This window comes from Oryx dammah, unplaced genomic scaffold (assembly GCF_014754425.2).
Source record: "Oryx dammah isolate SB20612 unplaced genomic scaffold, SCBI_Odam_1.1 HiC_scaffold_5, whole genome shotgun sequence".
NCBI classification, from domain to species: Eukaryota; Metazoa; Chordata; class Mammalia; order Artiodactyla; family Bovidae; genus Oryx; species Oryx dammah.
Window position 1 is genome coordinate 90,565,352 of NW_024070189.1, and position 16,298 is coordinate 90,581,649.

Genomic DNA, 16,298 nt, shown 5'->3' on the forward strand with positions numbered 1-16,298 from the left:
CATCCATCTCTCCAATCCTCATCCCCATGACACAACCATCCATCTGTACAATCTAAATCTCAACCACTGACCTCTCCAATCCTCATCCCCAACATTCAACCATCCGTCTCTATAATCCTCATTCCCACCACTCGACCATCCATCTCTCCAATCCTCAACCATTCATCTCTCTAATCCTTATTGCACCACTCAACTATCCATTTCTCCAATCCTCAGCCCCAACAATCACCTTCCATCTCTCCTATCCTCATTCCCACCACTAAACCACTCCTCTCTCCAATTCTCATCACTCAGCCCTCCATGTCTCTAATCTTTATCCCTACCATTAAACCACCCATCTCTCTAATCCTTATCACTACTCAACCACTTCAATCTTAATCCCCAATACTCAACCATCCATTTCTCCAATCCTCATCCCCAAAACTCAACCTTCCATCTATGCAATACTCATCTCCACTACTCAACCATCTATCTGTCCATTCATCACCACCACTCAACCATCCATCATTCAAATCTTCATCCCCACCACTCATCTATCCATCTCTCCAATCACTCATCTCCAATCCTCAACCCCCTACTCAACCATCCGTCCAATCCTTACTCCCACCACTCAACTGTCCATCTCTGTAACCCTCATCCCCACCACTCAAGCACCTGTCTCGCCAATACTCACTTCCCACTACCAAGCCGTGCTGTCCATCATCATGGCTCTCTTCTGCCTTTCATTTATCATGACCCAACGGCACCACTTTCCACAGTTCATCCTTAGCAATCCATCGTTCTTCCCCCTCTAAGGACTGTTAGACATTCCACTATGTCAGGACCACTGACATCCTCCACCATCCCTCACTCATCACTTACCTCTTCCCATTCACAGTCTCTATGTTAAATGGTGCCGTCCAGCGATGCCATGTGATTTTGATGGTCTCCATCCTCTTACCACCTAACACTTTCTCCCATCCCACCTTCCTCTCTCTTGGACCATCAACAGTACTGCTTATCACTGAATGTTCATCATTCTCTTTACTCTTCAAATCATTTCCTCTTCATTTTATTCCATCTGCCACTGGCCAAACATCTGCCCTTCCCAATCTCACCTTTCTCCGTCCACTCATCACCCTTCACCAAGCCATGGTTCTGTGCTCTACTGTCATTCTCCCTCCGCTTCTATCCGGACATCCTAGTCTCCAATCCCACCTTCCTCTCACCTAAGACCATCCTGTTTACCACCCTCCTCTACCACCCAACAGGGACACTGTTCACTGAGTCTCCAATCCCCCATTCAGCCAACCCAGTGGTGCCGTCCTGAACTACCCATGCACCGTGACCGACAATGCTTTGTCCATCAGGGTTCAGTATCCACTGGTAACATCTGGACCGACATTCCCATGCCCCATCAATCTACCCATGGATTCTCCAATTCCGGCACTAACTTCTATGCTCTGTCACCTGACAGTCTTCATCAGACCCCATCTATAATACCTGCCCTCTCCCATCACCCAGCACCACCCGCCTCCACTGGGCCTTCTCCAGCCAACACGGTCTACTCTCTCCATTCTCCTCTCCATACAATGGTTCCAATTCCCAGCGCCTGCCCCCACCCCCCAGTGTCTACCACTCTTTCCCATCTACAGCGGCCACTGCTTGACACCATCAACCCATCACCTTTCCCCCACCCTGCCTTCAGCCCTCTAATGCTGCCCTCCATGTTGCTGCTTCCCAGCTAATGCCCCACTTACTCCCTTTTACATGATCGCCTTGGACTATGTCCCCCGGTGAGTAGTGTGACGCGTGCTCTGATGGGGACACCCTGGGGTCATGGTCCTCTCTTCCACCTACTCGGTGGTGGGAGTGACTGTCCAGCTGGCCACTCACTCCTCTTCCACCCAACCCCTGGGCCTTTGCTTCCACTCCCCAACCAGGAAAGCCCTCTCCAGACCCGCAGGGGAACGGTGAGCTGCCTGGAGGGTCTGTCCCCGTACTTACCCGGGCGTCTGTGACCTTGAACTCCCGCAGGATGTACTGAGGCATGTTGTATTCCGCCATAGGATCCACCACGAAGTACTGGTAGCGGGCGGAGCGCTCGGCTGGCCAGTACTGGTGACACTTCTCCTGTTGGGTGGGTGTGGTGGTCAGCCCGGCCCCACCCCCCAGCCCCGCCCTACCCTGCCCTGCCCTGCATGGTCCCCGGCTCACCCGGCCCATCTCCCTCAGCTTGGTCAGCATCACCACGATGGTCGAGTTGTTCTCCCAGAGCATGCGCCAGAAGTCCTCCGTGGTTTCTGCCAGCGGGCCCTGTGTGGCAATGTAGGCCTTCTGCTGCCTGTGAGCGGGGAGGTGAGGTGGTGGCAGCAATGAGTCTAGGGCCCCAGCGAGACCTAGGCCCAAGCATCATCTCCCTCCCTAGCTGGTTCAGCCCCTCCAAAGAATCCTGCTCTGCACCTGGAGAAACCTCCAGCCTTGGAATCACTCCAGCTTCGCAAGGAAGCTGTGGACTGTCTGCAGGCATCTCTGCTTTCATTCTCCGCCCCCTCCAGGGGCATTAAGTTAATATCCACTGTCCGCTCAGGCCAAGCTCCCCTCCAGGGCTACGTATAGCTGCCCATTCCCAGAACACCCTCCTTTGCACAGGGCTTCTCAGTCTTGGCACTACTGACGTTCGGGACTGGATGACTGCGATGGGCCCCTGTTCTGTACCCAGTGGGGTGTCCAGCAGCATCCCTGGCCTCTGCCCACTAGAAAGTGTTAGTTGCTCAGTCATGTCTCTTTGTGACCCCATACACTGTAGCCCACCAGGCTCCTCTGTTCACGGGGACTCCCCAGACAGGAGTACTGGAGTGGATTGCCACCTCCTCCTCCAGGGGATCTTCCTGATCCAAGGATTGAACCCGAGTCTTCTGCCTTGCAGGCAGATTCGTTACCATCTGAGCCACCAGGGCAGCCCTAGATGCCGGTAGTAACCCTCCTCTCTCAACTCCCATTTTAACCATCAAAAACATCCCCAGATACTATCAAGCTTCCCCTGGGCGGCAGAACTCCCCAGATCGATGCTTTTCTCTGAGAAAGATAGACAGATGTAATCATGTTCCAGCCAGTAGCCATCGGTTAAATGCATATCTAAAGAGTCTCTCCACCTCAGCTGTGGCTGCATGGGGCTGGCAGGGTCTGTTGAGCTCTCTCCCATGCAGGACTGGAGCCCCGGTAGTGGCCAGGGCCAAGTTTACCTGTAACCATCAATGAAGCTGGCGTTAATGTAGTCGGAGCCCTCCACGCCCCGGATGGGTTGTAGGCAGACCCGGGTGCTCTCGTAGGGCATGATGTTAACCAGGCGGTTCTTGAACTTGTTACAAGGCAGATTGGCACTGATGAAGCGGGATGTGTGGGCTTTGGAGTTGGCTAGCCGCTGTGGAGACGAGGGGACGACATCAGGACAGCCTCCATCTGGGGACCCAATTTCCCTGGGTGGGGGCAGGCTGTGTGTTTTCAGCCAGAGGGCTAGCAGGGCCATGGCAGGCAGGGGAACACCAGCCCTTCTACCCTCTGGTCCCCTTAATGGGGGTGGGGAGGGAAAGAACGCTGGTCTCCTGCTTAGACCCCTCTCGCCAACCCAAGCACAGCATCCTCTACTCATTCCTCCCCACCCACCTTGAACTCGAGTTCCATTCCAGTGACGTGCTCGCCTGGCTCCACCTGCGTCAGCTTCTGGATGTAGGCGTAGAGGCTGCGGGCAGGCACCTCCGTATTGCCGCAGCCCACGGCCTCCAGCAGGGCCTCATGGATGAAGCTGTACTGGTCCTCCGTCTGCACCATGTAGTTGCGCTGGGACCGCATGAGCGTCACGTGGCCATACACGTCCACCGTCTTCTCTGGCTTGATCCGCTCCAGCATGGCATCGATGACGATAAAGCAGCCTGTGCGGCCCACACCCGCACTGTGGAGATGGAGGGGGCCGTCAGGGGGCACCCGAGGGCCAGGGCAGAATGGGGGTCAGGGCACAGAAGGGAGCCGGGAGTGAAGGGGCGGGGGCTGGGTACCTGCAGTGGACCACGATGGGGCCCGCGTCCGGCGGGTTGCAAGTCTTGACTCTCCGCAGGAAAGCCAGGAACGGCGTCGGGTACTCGGGCACCCCGTGGTCCGGCCATGCTGTGAACTGGAACTGCCGGACCTCCCGTTTCTCACTGGAGCCATTCTGGGGGGTGCCGGGGACACTGTTGGTCGATGCAGCCCACCACCCACGTGCCACGGGCCCAAGTTCACACCTCCAGACCACCACATCGCTGAGTGCCTGATCTGGGTGCCCAGCTACTCCAGGGTGTGGGGGTGTCTCCACCTCAGTGTCCCCAGCATCTTCGTGCACTGCTCCCCATTTCTCCCTAAACCTGCTCCCCCATCTCAGCTGATGGTGGCGCTATCCTTCCACGGGCTCTGGCCAAAATGTAGGAGTTGCTCTTGACTCCCTTCCCCTGCCTGTCCACATGCAGCATCAGTCAGCACAGCTTTCAGAGTCTATCCCAAGCCCGCCCACTTCTCACTTCTCACTCTCCCCCTCCACGGTGATCACCTTAGTCCAGCTCACTGTCATCCATCCAGGCCAGAGCAGCCACCTGTTCCCCAGGGGTGTCCCCACAATCTATTCCCCCCACAGCCACCAGAGGGCGCTGGCGAGCACCCGAGTTAGGTCCCGCCGCTCCTCTGCCCACAGCCCTCCCTGGGCTAAAAGCCAGAGTTGGCCCTGCTCCTGCAACCCACAAGGTTCTGCACCTCCTCCCATCCCCTCCCTGCCCTCACCTCCTCCCTCTCTCTGCTCCAGCCACACAGGACTCCTCACTATTCCCAAAATACCCCAGGCCTTTGCATGTGCTGTGCCCTCTGCCGGGAATGCTGCCCTCAGATCTCTGCAAAACTCCTTTCCTCACCAACTCCAGGTCCTCCACTACGTACTCTATTCTTCCCTGTTTTACTTTTCTCTTATGTGTAAGATTCCTGGTTGTTTTCATATCTGTTGTCCACTAGACTGTAAGCCCCACAAGAGAGATACCTGACACACAGTGTCTGCTTAATGTGTGAATCAACTGAGAACCCTTACTCACTCTTGTCTTTCTACTCAGGTTTCTGGCACCTGTGCCAGGCACAGGCTCTATGTAAGGGCACGTGGCTGGCTGCCAGGGAAACAGTGCTGCCAGAGCACCTCTCTCCCCCTACATGACAATAAAAAGTGTCCCCAGTCTTCCAAGGCACTAGAAATAAAAATCCACAAATGGCACCCTAATGAAACTTACAAGCCTTTGCATAGCAAAGGAAACCATAAACACAATGAAAAGACAGCCTACAGCATGGGAGAAAATATTTGCCAACCATGCAACCGAGGGGCTTAATCTCCAAAACAGATAAAGAACTCATACAGCTCAACAAAAAACAAACAACCTAACTGAATAATGGTCAGAAGCTGTAGACATTTCTCCAAAGAAATACATCGAAAACTCTACCAATTCCAAGGGATAGAGAGGATGCAGAGAAAAGGGAACCCTCCAACACTGGCGGTAGGAATATTAATTGGTGCAGCCACCGTGGAGAACAGTAGAGGTTCTTCAAAAGACTAAAAGTAGAACTACGTATGATCCAACAATCCCACTCCTCACCATATACCTGGAAACAAACCTCCAATAAGATACAGGCACCCCTATGTCTATAGCAGCACTATTTACAACAGCCAGGACACGGAGACAATCTAAATGTCTGTTGACAGCTGATAAAGACGTGGCACATAAGTACAACGTACTACTCAGCCACAGAAAAGAAGGATCCAATGCCATCTGAAGCAATACGGATAGGCCTAGAGATTATCATAGTAAACGAAAAAGGTCAGAGAGTCATACAATAAAAAATACCATGATATCACATGATAAAAAGTCAAAGTATCATATGCTATAGGATATCACATTTGCTATCACATATAACACTTACCATATGACAATATATGCAGAATCTAAAATATGGCACAAATGAACTTATCTACGAAACAGAAACAGACTCGTGGATATAGAAACCAGACTTGTTGCCAAGGGGGAGGGGGTCGAGGCAGGGCTGGAGTGGGAGACAGGGGTTAGCAGCTGGAAGCTATTATATATACAGAATGGATAAACATCAGGGTCCTACTGTACAGCACAGAGAACTACATTCGATATCCTGTGATAAACTATAATGGAAAAGAATATTTAAAAAATTATGTATATATATAACTGAATCGCTTTACTGTACAGCAGAAGTTAACACTGTAAATCAACTATACGTCAATAAAAATAAAAATATTCAAAGTGCTCCCAGACATTGCCAAATGTCCCCTGAATGGCAAAATGCTGCAACCGAGAATCACTGAGTAAGACACATGGAATCATGTGCTGGACAGCAGCCATCAGTTAAATACACAGATAAAAATTCCCTCTACCTCAGCCCCAACTGCCCGCTCTGTCCTTCATCTAAGACTGGAGGCCCCTCGACTGCATGGCCAAGACCCTGCCATAAAGCCAGGCTGGGTGAGGGAAGGGGTCAAGACTGATCCCGGGGTGGGGGCTGATGACTGCTGGTGGGGGAGGAGAGGTTCACTGCTAAGCTGGATTCTGCTGGTTTGTCCTGCTGTGGCTGCAGACAAGAGCCGTTCCCCTGAGTCTCAGTGTCCCCATTCGTAAAGTGACCACTTGAGAATGCACCCAGCCTGGGTCAATGTGGTTTCTCTTCTGTCCAATGGGGAGTTCCCAGGGCAGAAGCTCATCTTCCTTCTCCGCCCACCATCACCCCCTCCCACAGCCCCCCAGTCCCAGTCCGGGCCCTACCTTGTGTAGGGAGAACGTCCTCACGCAGAACGTGGCCAGCTCGATGGTGTCCAGGAGCGTGACCTGGATGAAGCCGTAGGTCTCCGTGCCCCTGTTGGGCCAGTACTGGTCGCATTTGATCTGCACCAGGTGAGAGAACACAGGTGAGTGTGGGCCGGGGCCGGTGCAGGGCTCAGGGGCCACAGGGCCCAGGCCTCACCCGTGATTTCTCCTCTAGCCGCGTCATCATAACAATGGTGGCCGAGCGCTGCTCCCACACCATGCGCCAGAAGTCGCCGAAGGTCTCTGGCAGTGGCCCCTGCGTGGCGATGTACGCGTTCTGCCGCCGGTAGCCATCCACGTAGTTGGCATTGATATAATCGCTGCCCACGATGCCTAGGCCGGGGGTAGCGGAGAAAACTGGAGATCAGTGGGGGTGCTCTGTCCTTCTAGGCTGGTGCCACCTGGGCCACCGCTGAAAGGAAGCCCTCTGAGACTGCCCCAGTCTATCCCCAAGGGAATCATGGCGCATATACTCCATGCTTTCTCTGCCTCAACATTACTGCCGCCTGGAGACAGACTGTTCTACGTTGGGAGCTGTCCTTTACATTGCAAGGTACTGAGCAGCATCCCTGGCCTCCACCCTCAAGACGCCAACAATACCCCACCCCAAGCTGTGACAACAAAAATGTCCCCAGACATTGCTAAATGTCCTGTGTGGCGAAGCTGCCCTGACAAGAGCTACAGACGTAAAGGATGGATGGAAATCTGTAGTGGACAGCAGCCACCAGTTAAATACAGATCCCAAACTTCTCAATGGCTTCTGGGTAGGGTTGGACCAGGCCTGTTTCCCTACCTATCTCCTAACTAGTCCACTCTGGCCTGGCCCCCCTGGCCAAGAGGAGACATGGGGGTCTGTGTGTTCTCCATGGAATGAGGACAGGCCAAGGTTGTTGGGGAGGAGCCTGGGACCCGCACGCTACCTTCGATGGGCTGAAGGATTACGCGGGAATGGTCGTAGGCGATGACGTTGGCATAGCGGTTCTTGGGCTTGTTCACTTCCAGGTTGGAGTGCTCCCACGTGAACTGCTGGCCTGGGTCGATGGACTATGGGAAGCGGGAGGCGGGAGATGTCAGGTTGGGCGTCTGTGGGCCCCCAGGAGGGTGGGAGGCAGGGGGGCTGGCTCACCTCATACTCCTGGGAGAGCTTGAGGCTGTCGTTGGCCTTGAGTCGTTCCGTGTGTTCCGCCATGTCCCCGATGGGGATGGGCGGGTGGCTGAGCATGCCTGCGGGGAGAGCAGACCCGCCCATGTGGCCAATCACTCGCAGGGGCCAGGCCGGGGAGGGGAGGGGGCAGGGGGTGCTCTACGGAGTGAGTCTGCGATGGACGAGCTGCGGGTTAGAGGGGGTGGCGGGGAAGAGGAAGGTTTGGGGTGAGCCCCATGGGGGCGAGGAACCCAGGCCTGGAGGAGGAGCACTAGGTGGAGTCTCCCCCACCCTCCCCAGGCCCCCCCGACAACCAGCTGGGGAGGCAGGTGCTGGGGGAGGGTTGCCCCGCAGGACTTCAAGCTCCTAGTGCCTCGTGGCAAGAAGCAGGCAAGTGACACAGAGATGAAGAAGCAGATGTGGCTGGCTGAACCTTCTGGAATATCATGCCCCTGGTGAGGGCAGGAGGCCCACACCCGTCTGCTCCCTTGGGGATTGGGACCACCTCTGCCAGGTGGAGCTGAGGGGCCAGGGAGGGGAGGCATGGGGTATGTGTGTGTAGGATGATGGGGTGGGCGTGGGTGCTTCTTCCCCATCTTTAGGCCTGCCAGACTCTTCTCTCTTGGGGGCCCAGCGGCCATGCACGCACGCACGCACACACACACACTCAGCAGCTACCAGGAGGGAGACTGACAGCTGTGCGCCAGCGCCCAAGCACCGGTGATAAATCTATAGGGATTTGCCAAGTTGACTGCTGGAGAACTGCTGCCCCAGGGCCCACGTCTAAGAGGTCTGAGGCTGGTGTCTATCTGACTGCTGGGTCCCTCTACCTCTCGCATGTATTTTGACACATCCCTGTGCCCTACATCCCTGCTCCCAGCCCCGTTCTCTCTCCTCCTGCCTCTCCCTCTCCCTCTCTCTCTCTCTCACACACACACGCACACACACACACGCAGTCACAACCTGCCACCTTGGGGCCCAGGGGACCAGACCCCTGCCCCCTTCGAGAAGCCAGCGCAGGACAGGTGGGCGGAGAGAGAGGAAGCCGGATGGAGAAACCAAGGATGAAAACAAACAGGAGCGAAAGGAAGCCAAGAACAGAGAGACACCGGAACTAACTTTCAAAGTGAAACCCCGGCTCCCTGAGGGGGCTGCTGAGGCCTGAATCTGCAGAAACAGCAAACAATAAATAAATGAAAACACGCGGGGAGGCGGCCCACCTCCCCCCACCCCTCGCTGGGTGCGCGCACAGCGGTCGACGGACAGATAGATGCAAAGGGCAGAGCAATTTCAACAAGTGAGGGACACACAGCCGCCAGGGCCCCAACCAGAGAACCCATGGCAGCGGCTGGGCATCGCTTCAGCTGGACACTGGAGAGTCCTGATTTTCAGCTATGACTGGAAATATCTCAAAGCTTTTAGGTTCTTCTGTCAACCTGTCGTCCCTGCACCCCGCCACCCCCGACCAACCTGGCCTTGGGTCCCTTGTTGGGGGTCAGCAGAGGGGATTTTAGAGGAGAAGCAGGATGGTGAAGGAGAAACTTGGGGGCAGGAGAAGAACATATGGGCCCATGCCATGAGCTGTAAGGACAGAGGCCATCAGTTAAACACACACATTTAAAATTCTCATCTGGATGGAAACAGAATTGACATAAGCTAGTCCAGAGACAGAAGAGGGAAAAAGGGACCACAAGGGATGCCATGAGACTTTTCATGATCGTCTGTGGAGGGCTGCAGCCATCAGGTAAATATAAATGATCAAAACCCTCATTTGGAGAAGCATGGGACTAACGCGACAAGTCCAGAAACAGAAAAGAGAAATATGTTAGGAGTAGCATGCAAGGCTATACATGAGCCCATCAAAGCCCCCATGGTCTCTTATTACGGGGGACTGCAGCCATCAGTTAAATGTTTAAAAATCTCCATTTGGTTGGAAACAAAAGTTAACAGGAAGCAGTTCAGAGACAGAGAGTGAAGATCAGGGTGTAGGTAGAGAACAGCAGATGTCGCCATGCGATGAGCTCATACGGAGAGAACAGCAGCCCTCAGTTAAACTGAAAATCCCTTAATTTGGTTAGAAGCAGCTGGCATGAGCCCATTGAGGAGGAGGAGGAGAGGGGGGCCTGAGGGGGGCACTGCCCATGAAGACGATCAAGGGCAGGGTCCTGATTCAGTTCTCCCACCACGCATGGCAGGGGACTCAGCAGAATCCTCCCTCATCTACAGGGGACTATAATGAAACCGGGAGACCGTGACCACATGTGACCGCAGAGGGGGGAGAGAAAGAGCGTGGTGGAAGTGGAATTTTTGCTCCTTGCTAGGGGCGCTTCCCCGGGGAGGGTGGAAAAAACCCAAACACCCACCACTGAGTGGCCTTAAGACTAGAGGTGTGAACAGAAGCAGAGCTTTTTCTGCCAGAAGGAATTGAGGACTCAGAAAATGTTTGCTTCTGTCTTTGAAGATGTCCTTTAAGCTCCTGGAGAAGACAGCAGCCACCAGTTGAATGCAGCTTCTCAAAAATCTCCCTAGATTGTAAGCACCAACCACCCCAGGACACTCCCAAGCCCAGAGCCACATAGGAATCGGGACTGAAGAACTGCGCCAGGCATAGTTCAGTGGGGGCTGGCAAGGATCCACCGAGGGGGCCGCTTCATCTCCCACTATGCCACCTCCCTCCCATCAGTGCTGTCCCCGGCGCCTGGGATAAGCACATACCTGGCGTCTGGAAGTTAATGCGTCTCATTTCCACCGGGTCCTTGGGGTGATGGGGGGCGAGGTCAGCATTGTTCAATAGGCATTTAGTGCGGGGCTCAGAGTCCTTTCGTTTGCTTTGTGCAAGCAAACAGACAAGAGATGTGTGACCCGGCTGTATGTGACTCGGGTTCCCACAACCATGCGCAGACACGTGCAAAGGTTGGAACAACTAGGTTCCCGCTCATCCCGTGGGTGAGGTCCCACCCCAGCCCCTGTCCTCAGCCTCCAAAGGGCAGAACCAGTTCTTACCTATCAGGCTTACTGCTCCCGAAAGCAGACATAGGTGAGAAGGAGGGAAAAAAGACAGGTGAGGGCAGGCTGGCTATCAAGAGCCTGTTCTAGGACTGTGGATGGCTTTCTTTGCCCCTCTGAACCTTGGTCTCCAGAAAATGGGGCTAATCCCTTCCAACTTGGGTCTCAGCCTTCTAAGCTGGGACACGTCCCATGTGACTTCATTTAACAGGACAAAGGGAGCACTCCCCCCTCCAATCTTGCACGGGACTTAACAGGAGTCAAATCACTGGCCAGGTTGGAATGCCAGCCCTGCCATTTCCCAGGCTGTGTGACTTTGATCAAGTGGCTTAACCTCTCTGAGCCCTGTTTTCCCTGTCTGGACCACAGATGGCTTCTGTGATCATTCTCAGAGACAACCTTTCCCTGGACCTTTCCAAACCTCCCACCCTTAGGAAGGCCTCCCTCCTGTCAAGTGGGGACACGCAGGGGGCTCACTTCTTGTAGAGCAAGATGGCAATCACTATGCAGATAATGAAGACCACAGCCAGCACGGGCCCGATCACCCAGATGAGCCCCTCCTCGCCGTCCACAATGGGCTGGGGGTCTGGGTTGTCCAGCTGGAAGGGGTCTGAGAAGGGGCTGGCCGCAAATGTCTGCAGAAATGGGGTCGGGGGGACTCCCATCAGTGCCCACTGCCCTCACGGTGGCCAAATGGGTCTTCCTCAAACACAAGTCTGTGTCCATTCGCTACTCTAAACCCTCCTATGGCTTCCAAGAACACTGACCACAGTGGTCTGGCCCTGGCCAATCTTCACTCTTCCCCTCCTCCACTCTGTTTCAGACACTCTTAGGTCCTCTTTGTCCCTCTTGTACCCCAGACCTTTGCACATGCAAACTCCGGGATGCCTTTTCTTTACTGAACTCCTGTACATCCATCAAAGCCCTCGTTCCAAAGTCCTTTCCTCTAAAAATCCTGCTTGGGGTTTCCTCAACCTCAAATCCTTCCCTCTGCTCAGCTCTGACCACAGGGAGCTGGGAGGATCTGCGTCTGGCTCTGAGGCCAGGGTTCTGGGGACTGAGGCCACTCTGGGCATTCTGGATGTGGGCAGACACCATTCGGGACTTACGGGCTCACTCTTCTGCAGCACAGCAAGCACAAAGAGGACATATCGGTGGCCTGGCTCCAGGCCCCGGTTGTCAAAGCCTCCATACTGTTTCTGGTCCCCAGGATGGAAGGTGTGTGGCAGCACTGAGAAGCGAGCTGCAATGTAGGGTCGGGGGACCTCCAGCTGACGCGAGTGCCGCAGGCTGCGTCTCTGCAGCCGTGCGATGTCCTGGATCAGCTGTGGGAACACAGATGCGGGCTGCTCAGAACCCCGCTGGGAGCCACTTGGCTCCTGAAAGCTGGCACGTGTCTGGGCCCCAGCCCCTTACCTCCTCCAGGTCCATGTCCTCTGGGCTGCCCAGTGGGGTCAGGAACTGACCACCACGAGATTTGCGCAGTGGCACCATCACAATGAAGTAGTTCCTGGCAGGAGACAAGAGTCACAGAGGGCTGTCTAGGGTCATGAGCAAGGGATGTTACTGGGCTGAGTGAGGGCACCACCCCTCTCTGAATCTTCCCTTCCGTTCACACCATGGGTGTATGGCCCAGGTCACGTAGGACTATAATTTGTGATTCAAGCCTCCAGGGTTTTGATCATGTTGTACCTTTTGCCTAGAAAGCCTACCCTGGGCAATGACAGTTGACCCTTCAACAACATGGAGGTTAGGGGGTGCCAACTCCCCCCGCACAGTGGAAAATCCACACAGAAGCACACTTGGCCTTCTGTATCCATGGTTTTCCATCTATGACTTCAACCAGCTGTGGAGTGTGTAGAGTTGCAGCGTGTACTTGTTGAATAAAAAAAAAAAGCATATAGGTGGGCCCCTGCAATCCAAACCTGCGCTGTTCAAGGGCTAACTATACTTCTCAGATTTCCACACCCACGCAGTCTTGTAACTCTCCATTTCCCCCTGCTTCTCAGAGTACTCCTCTCCTTACGTGGGACTCTTAGCCTTTGTGCTTCTCACTGCCACACCATGGGACTGAGATTGTGTCCAGCTCTGTCTCCCCATCAGTCTGAGAACCTAGAACTAGCAGCAGGTCAGGCCTGCCGGGGCCTGGGAGAATGCTGAGGCCACATTCAGTGGTGACATCTATGAGAGGCACCGGACCTTCAGGGCAAGCACATGAAAAGGCACCAGTGTAGTCTCTGTTTTACAGACCAGCAAGGGCAGTGGGGTACTGAGAGGTCAAGCGGCAGTCACACAGCTGACTGGGGGAGGCATGTAAAACCCTGGAGGGGGTGGGCTGAGCTTACTGGACAGGCACGGGGCTCTGGCCATCTGGCAGATACACCACGATGAAGCCATCAGAGTCGGGCTTGGGGGTCACGCTGGGCTTCGAGCTGAGCAGGTTGAAGGCGGTCCAGGCTGTGACTGTCTGCTGGAGGCCGCCCAGGCTGCTGCCGCGGTTGGTCAGCACAAAGTTGTAGAAGGTGTTGGGCTTGAGGTGAGTGATGAGCTTCTTGGTGGTGCGGCCATCCACGTCCAATGTGAGCCCATTGTATTGGATCTGTGGGGCGGGCCGGCTCAGCGGAGCTCTGGGTTGAGCCCTGGTCCGCACCGAGCCTGGATCTCAGACTTGGCCCGGACCCTATGATATGGTCTGTGACCCCAAACTGAACCTCGATTACAGCTGTAGCCCTAATTCCAAGCCTTGACCCCAAGACTCAATCTCGACCCCAGACTAAGCTCTGAACCCAGTTGATTCTCAATTCCAGCCAAGTCTCAACTCAAAGTTCCAATCCTTAAAACGTCCAGATTCTACACTTAGGCTTGACTAGACACTGAGAGACTGAGCCTCAAATCCTAGCTTATCCCCGGCTAAGCCCCAGTTCTGAGCGAACCCTAATTCCCCCACTGAACCACGACCCCTGCTGAGTCCCAACTGTGCATCCCAATCCTGACTGAGCCCCGAACCCAGGCTGAGCCTCAATATCCCACCCAGTCGCCAGTCCAGCTGACCCCCTACCCTGACTCCAGACGGCACCCTCACCCTGGTCGAGCCCCACCCCACATATACTCTAACCCCGGCTGAGCCCCACCCCAACACACCCTAACCCCCCATCCTAGATGCAACAGGAGGCTGCGCACCTTGTATGGGGTGGGTGAGTTGTAGTTGTCTGGGAATTCCCAGCTGAGCAGGACCGATGTCTTCATGATCATCTTCACCTTGAAGTTCTTGGGCGAGACTGTGCCACACAGCAGCAGGTGGGAGAGAGCAGAGGAGAGATTCCCATGAGTGCTGGGGAGCTGGGCATGGGTACGGGGTGGGGTGGGGCGGCCCAGGCGCTCCCTGTCGTCCGCTGTGCCCGTGGCCTTACTGCCTGGCCCTGGCCCGGCCCTGCCTGGCCCTGTCCCATGTCCCTGCTGCGGGAGACGGCGCAGCTGCAGAGAGAAGGCGGAGGAGGGGAGGGGGGACGGGTTGGGTGGGTGGGTGGGGGGCGGCCGTGGGGGCGGCGGTGCCACCTAGGCATGTCCCACCTTTGCCAAACGCCGGAGCCTCGGGGTCCGGACTCGCCTTGAGCGTCCACGTGGAAGCAGAAAAGTGACCACTTACCTGGGCAGGGGAGAGGGAGGGGGCTGGGGTGGGGGTGGGCACGAGGCCCGGTCCGGCTCTGGTGCGGGGGTCACCGCGCGCCTACCTTGGTCCCGCAGGAACGTCCGGTAGCGGACAGGGGGGCTGTAGGGGCCGGGGCCCCGGCGCGTGTGGGCCCGCACTTGGAGGTCATAGGCCGTGTCGGGCTTGAGGCCCTGCAGCGTGAGCACGTTCTCGGCGCCCGGCTCGGCCGCCGCCGGCAGCTCGGTCTCTCGGGCGGGGCCCAGGGTGCCAGCCTCCCGCACGGCCACTGTGTACTTGACAATAGCCCCGTTGCGCTCGGCGGGCACGGGCGGCAGCCAGCGGAGCAGGACGGTGCCCGCCGTGGCGTTGCCGGCTGCCTCCAGGATCTGCGGGTGGCCACGGGGTGTGTCCTCGGGGATGCTCAAGACCTCAGCCGCCTCCTCGCCCAGGCCGCCTCGGCTCCGGGCCGCCAACCGGAACACATACGTGGCCCCCTTGTGCACGCCTGATGCGGTGTAGTGGTCCTCGGTGGGCGGGAACTCCAGCGTGGCCAGGGGGGACGAGTCTTCGCGGCCGAACTGCAGGCGATAGCCCAGCACCTCATCCTCGGCGGCGCCGGCCGGGGGCTCCCAGCGTGCCAGCAGGCTGCCCTCGGGGGTCTGCTGCACCGACAGGGTGGGGCGGCCCAGCACTGTGGGGGGATACAGGGCAGGCATCAAGGCCACGTGATCAACCCCCAGCTCCGGAGCACAGCGCGGGGTTGCAGTTTTTTGGCCACTTGTGGTATCTCAGTTCCCCAACCAGGTATCGAACTTGGGCCCTCAGCAGTGAAAGCACAGAGTCCTAACCACCGAACCACCAGAGAAGTCCCAAGGAACTGCAGTTTCTAAAAGCCATCTTGGGAAGGCCGAGCTCAAAAGCAAAGACTTGAGTGAGGTGAAAGAGGGAGGCACAAAGAGGTCTTGGGGGGAACAGTGCTTCAGGCAGAGGGAACAGCCACTGAGGAACAGTGGGGAAGCAGGGGACGCAGAGGACCCGAGAAAGGAGAGCATCCACAGAGGCCACGGCAGGCCCTCATCTATGCATCTCAAGTTAACAAGTCACTCATCTCTTGCCTCCTGCCAGTGCCTCATTAGCATCGATGGAATGGAGGAGTGTCTAAAACCCTGTCTCTGCCCCCCATGGTTCTCACAGTTTGGGTAGACCAATGCATCAAAGTCCTGAGAAGTCCTGCAGTGCCGAAGTGCTACACGTGAAACCAGGCTTCTCTGCTGGAGGCCTTATCAGGGCCTTTAATGGAAGGTGGTATGAACAGTCACAGTCTATGCAGCAGGTTCTGCTTAGCAAGCATGACTCTAACATAACATCCCTGAGAGAGGCAAGAGAGACATGGGAAGCTTCCTGGAGGTGGTAACATGGGAGCTGGATGCTGGATGACAAAGATACTAGGCAGGTGAAGAGCACAGTAGGGGGCATGGGCCAGCAACAGTGTGAAGGCATGCTGTGTCCAGCTGGGCGGCCTTGAATATCAGGATCTGTGGTGAGAAGAAAGATGGAGGCCATGGGGGTCCTTCTCTGTTTTGGAACACACCGAGCTTGTTCCCCTCTCTGAGCCTTTGCTTGGGTT

General features: G+C 55.9%; 1 protein-coding gene across 7 annotated transcripts in view; it reads right to left on the bottom strand.

The window, feature by feature from the left end:
* The window catches only part of PTPRS (protein tyrosine phosphatase receptor type S), a 109,773-nt gene that overhangs the window by 3,476 nt on the left and 89,999 nt on the right, over positions 1-16,298 (bottom strand). For 3 of the 7 annotated variants that reach the window (XM_040242036.1, XM_040242037.1, XM_040242035.1), the window contains 18 exons: positions 14,754-15,362; positions 14,203-14,300; positions 13,368-13,621; positions 12,439-12,532; positions 12,132-12,347; positions 11,500-11,657; positions 11,020-11,031; positions 10,732-10,844; positions 9,136-9,183; positions 7,999-8,096; positions 7,793-7,916; positions 7,030-7,205; positions 6,831-6,950; positions 4,035-4,189; positions 3,646-3,931; positions 3,225-3,403; positions 2,197-2,323; positions 1,987-2,112 (listed from right to left, as the gene is read on the bottom strand). In XM_040242036.1, coding sequence (XP_040097970.1) covers positions 1,987-2,112; positions 2,197-2,323; positions 3,225-3,403; positions 3,646-3,931; positions 4,035-4,189; positions 6,831-6,950; positions 7,030-7,205; positions 7,793-7,916; positions 7,999-8,096; positions 9,136-9,183; positions 10,732-10,844; positions 11,020-11,031; positions 11,500-11,657; positions 12,132-12,347; positions 12,439-12,532; positions 13,368-13,621; positions 14,203-14,300; positions 14,754-15,362 — 2,993 coding nt within the window. The remainder of the gene's footprint in view (positions 1-1,986; positions 2,113-2,196; positions 2,324-3,224; positions 3,404-3,645; positions 3,932-4,034; positions 4,190-6,830; positions 6,951-7,029; positions 7,206-7,792; positions 7,917-7,998; positions 8,097-9,135; positions 9,184-10,731; positions 10,845-11,019; positions 11,032-11,499; positions 11,658-12,131; positions 12,348-12,438; positions 12,533-13,367; positions 13,622-14,202; positions 14,301-14,753; positions 15,363-16,298) is intronic. The other 4 variants (XM_040242040.1, XM_040242039.1, XM_040242041.1 and 1 more) reach the window with 3 other exon arrangements.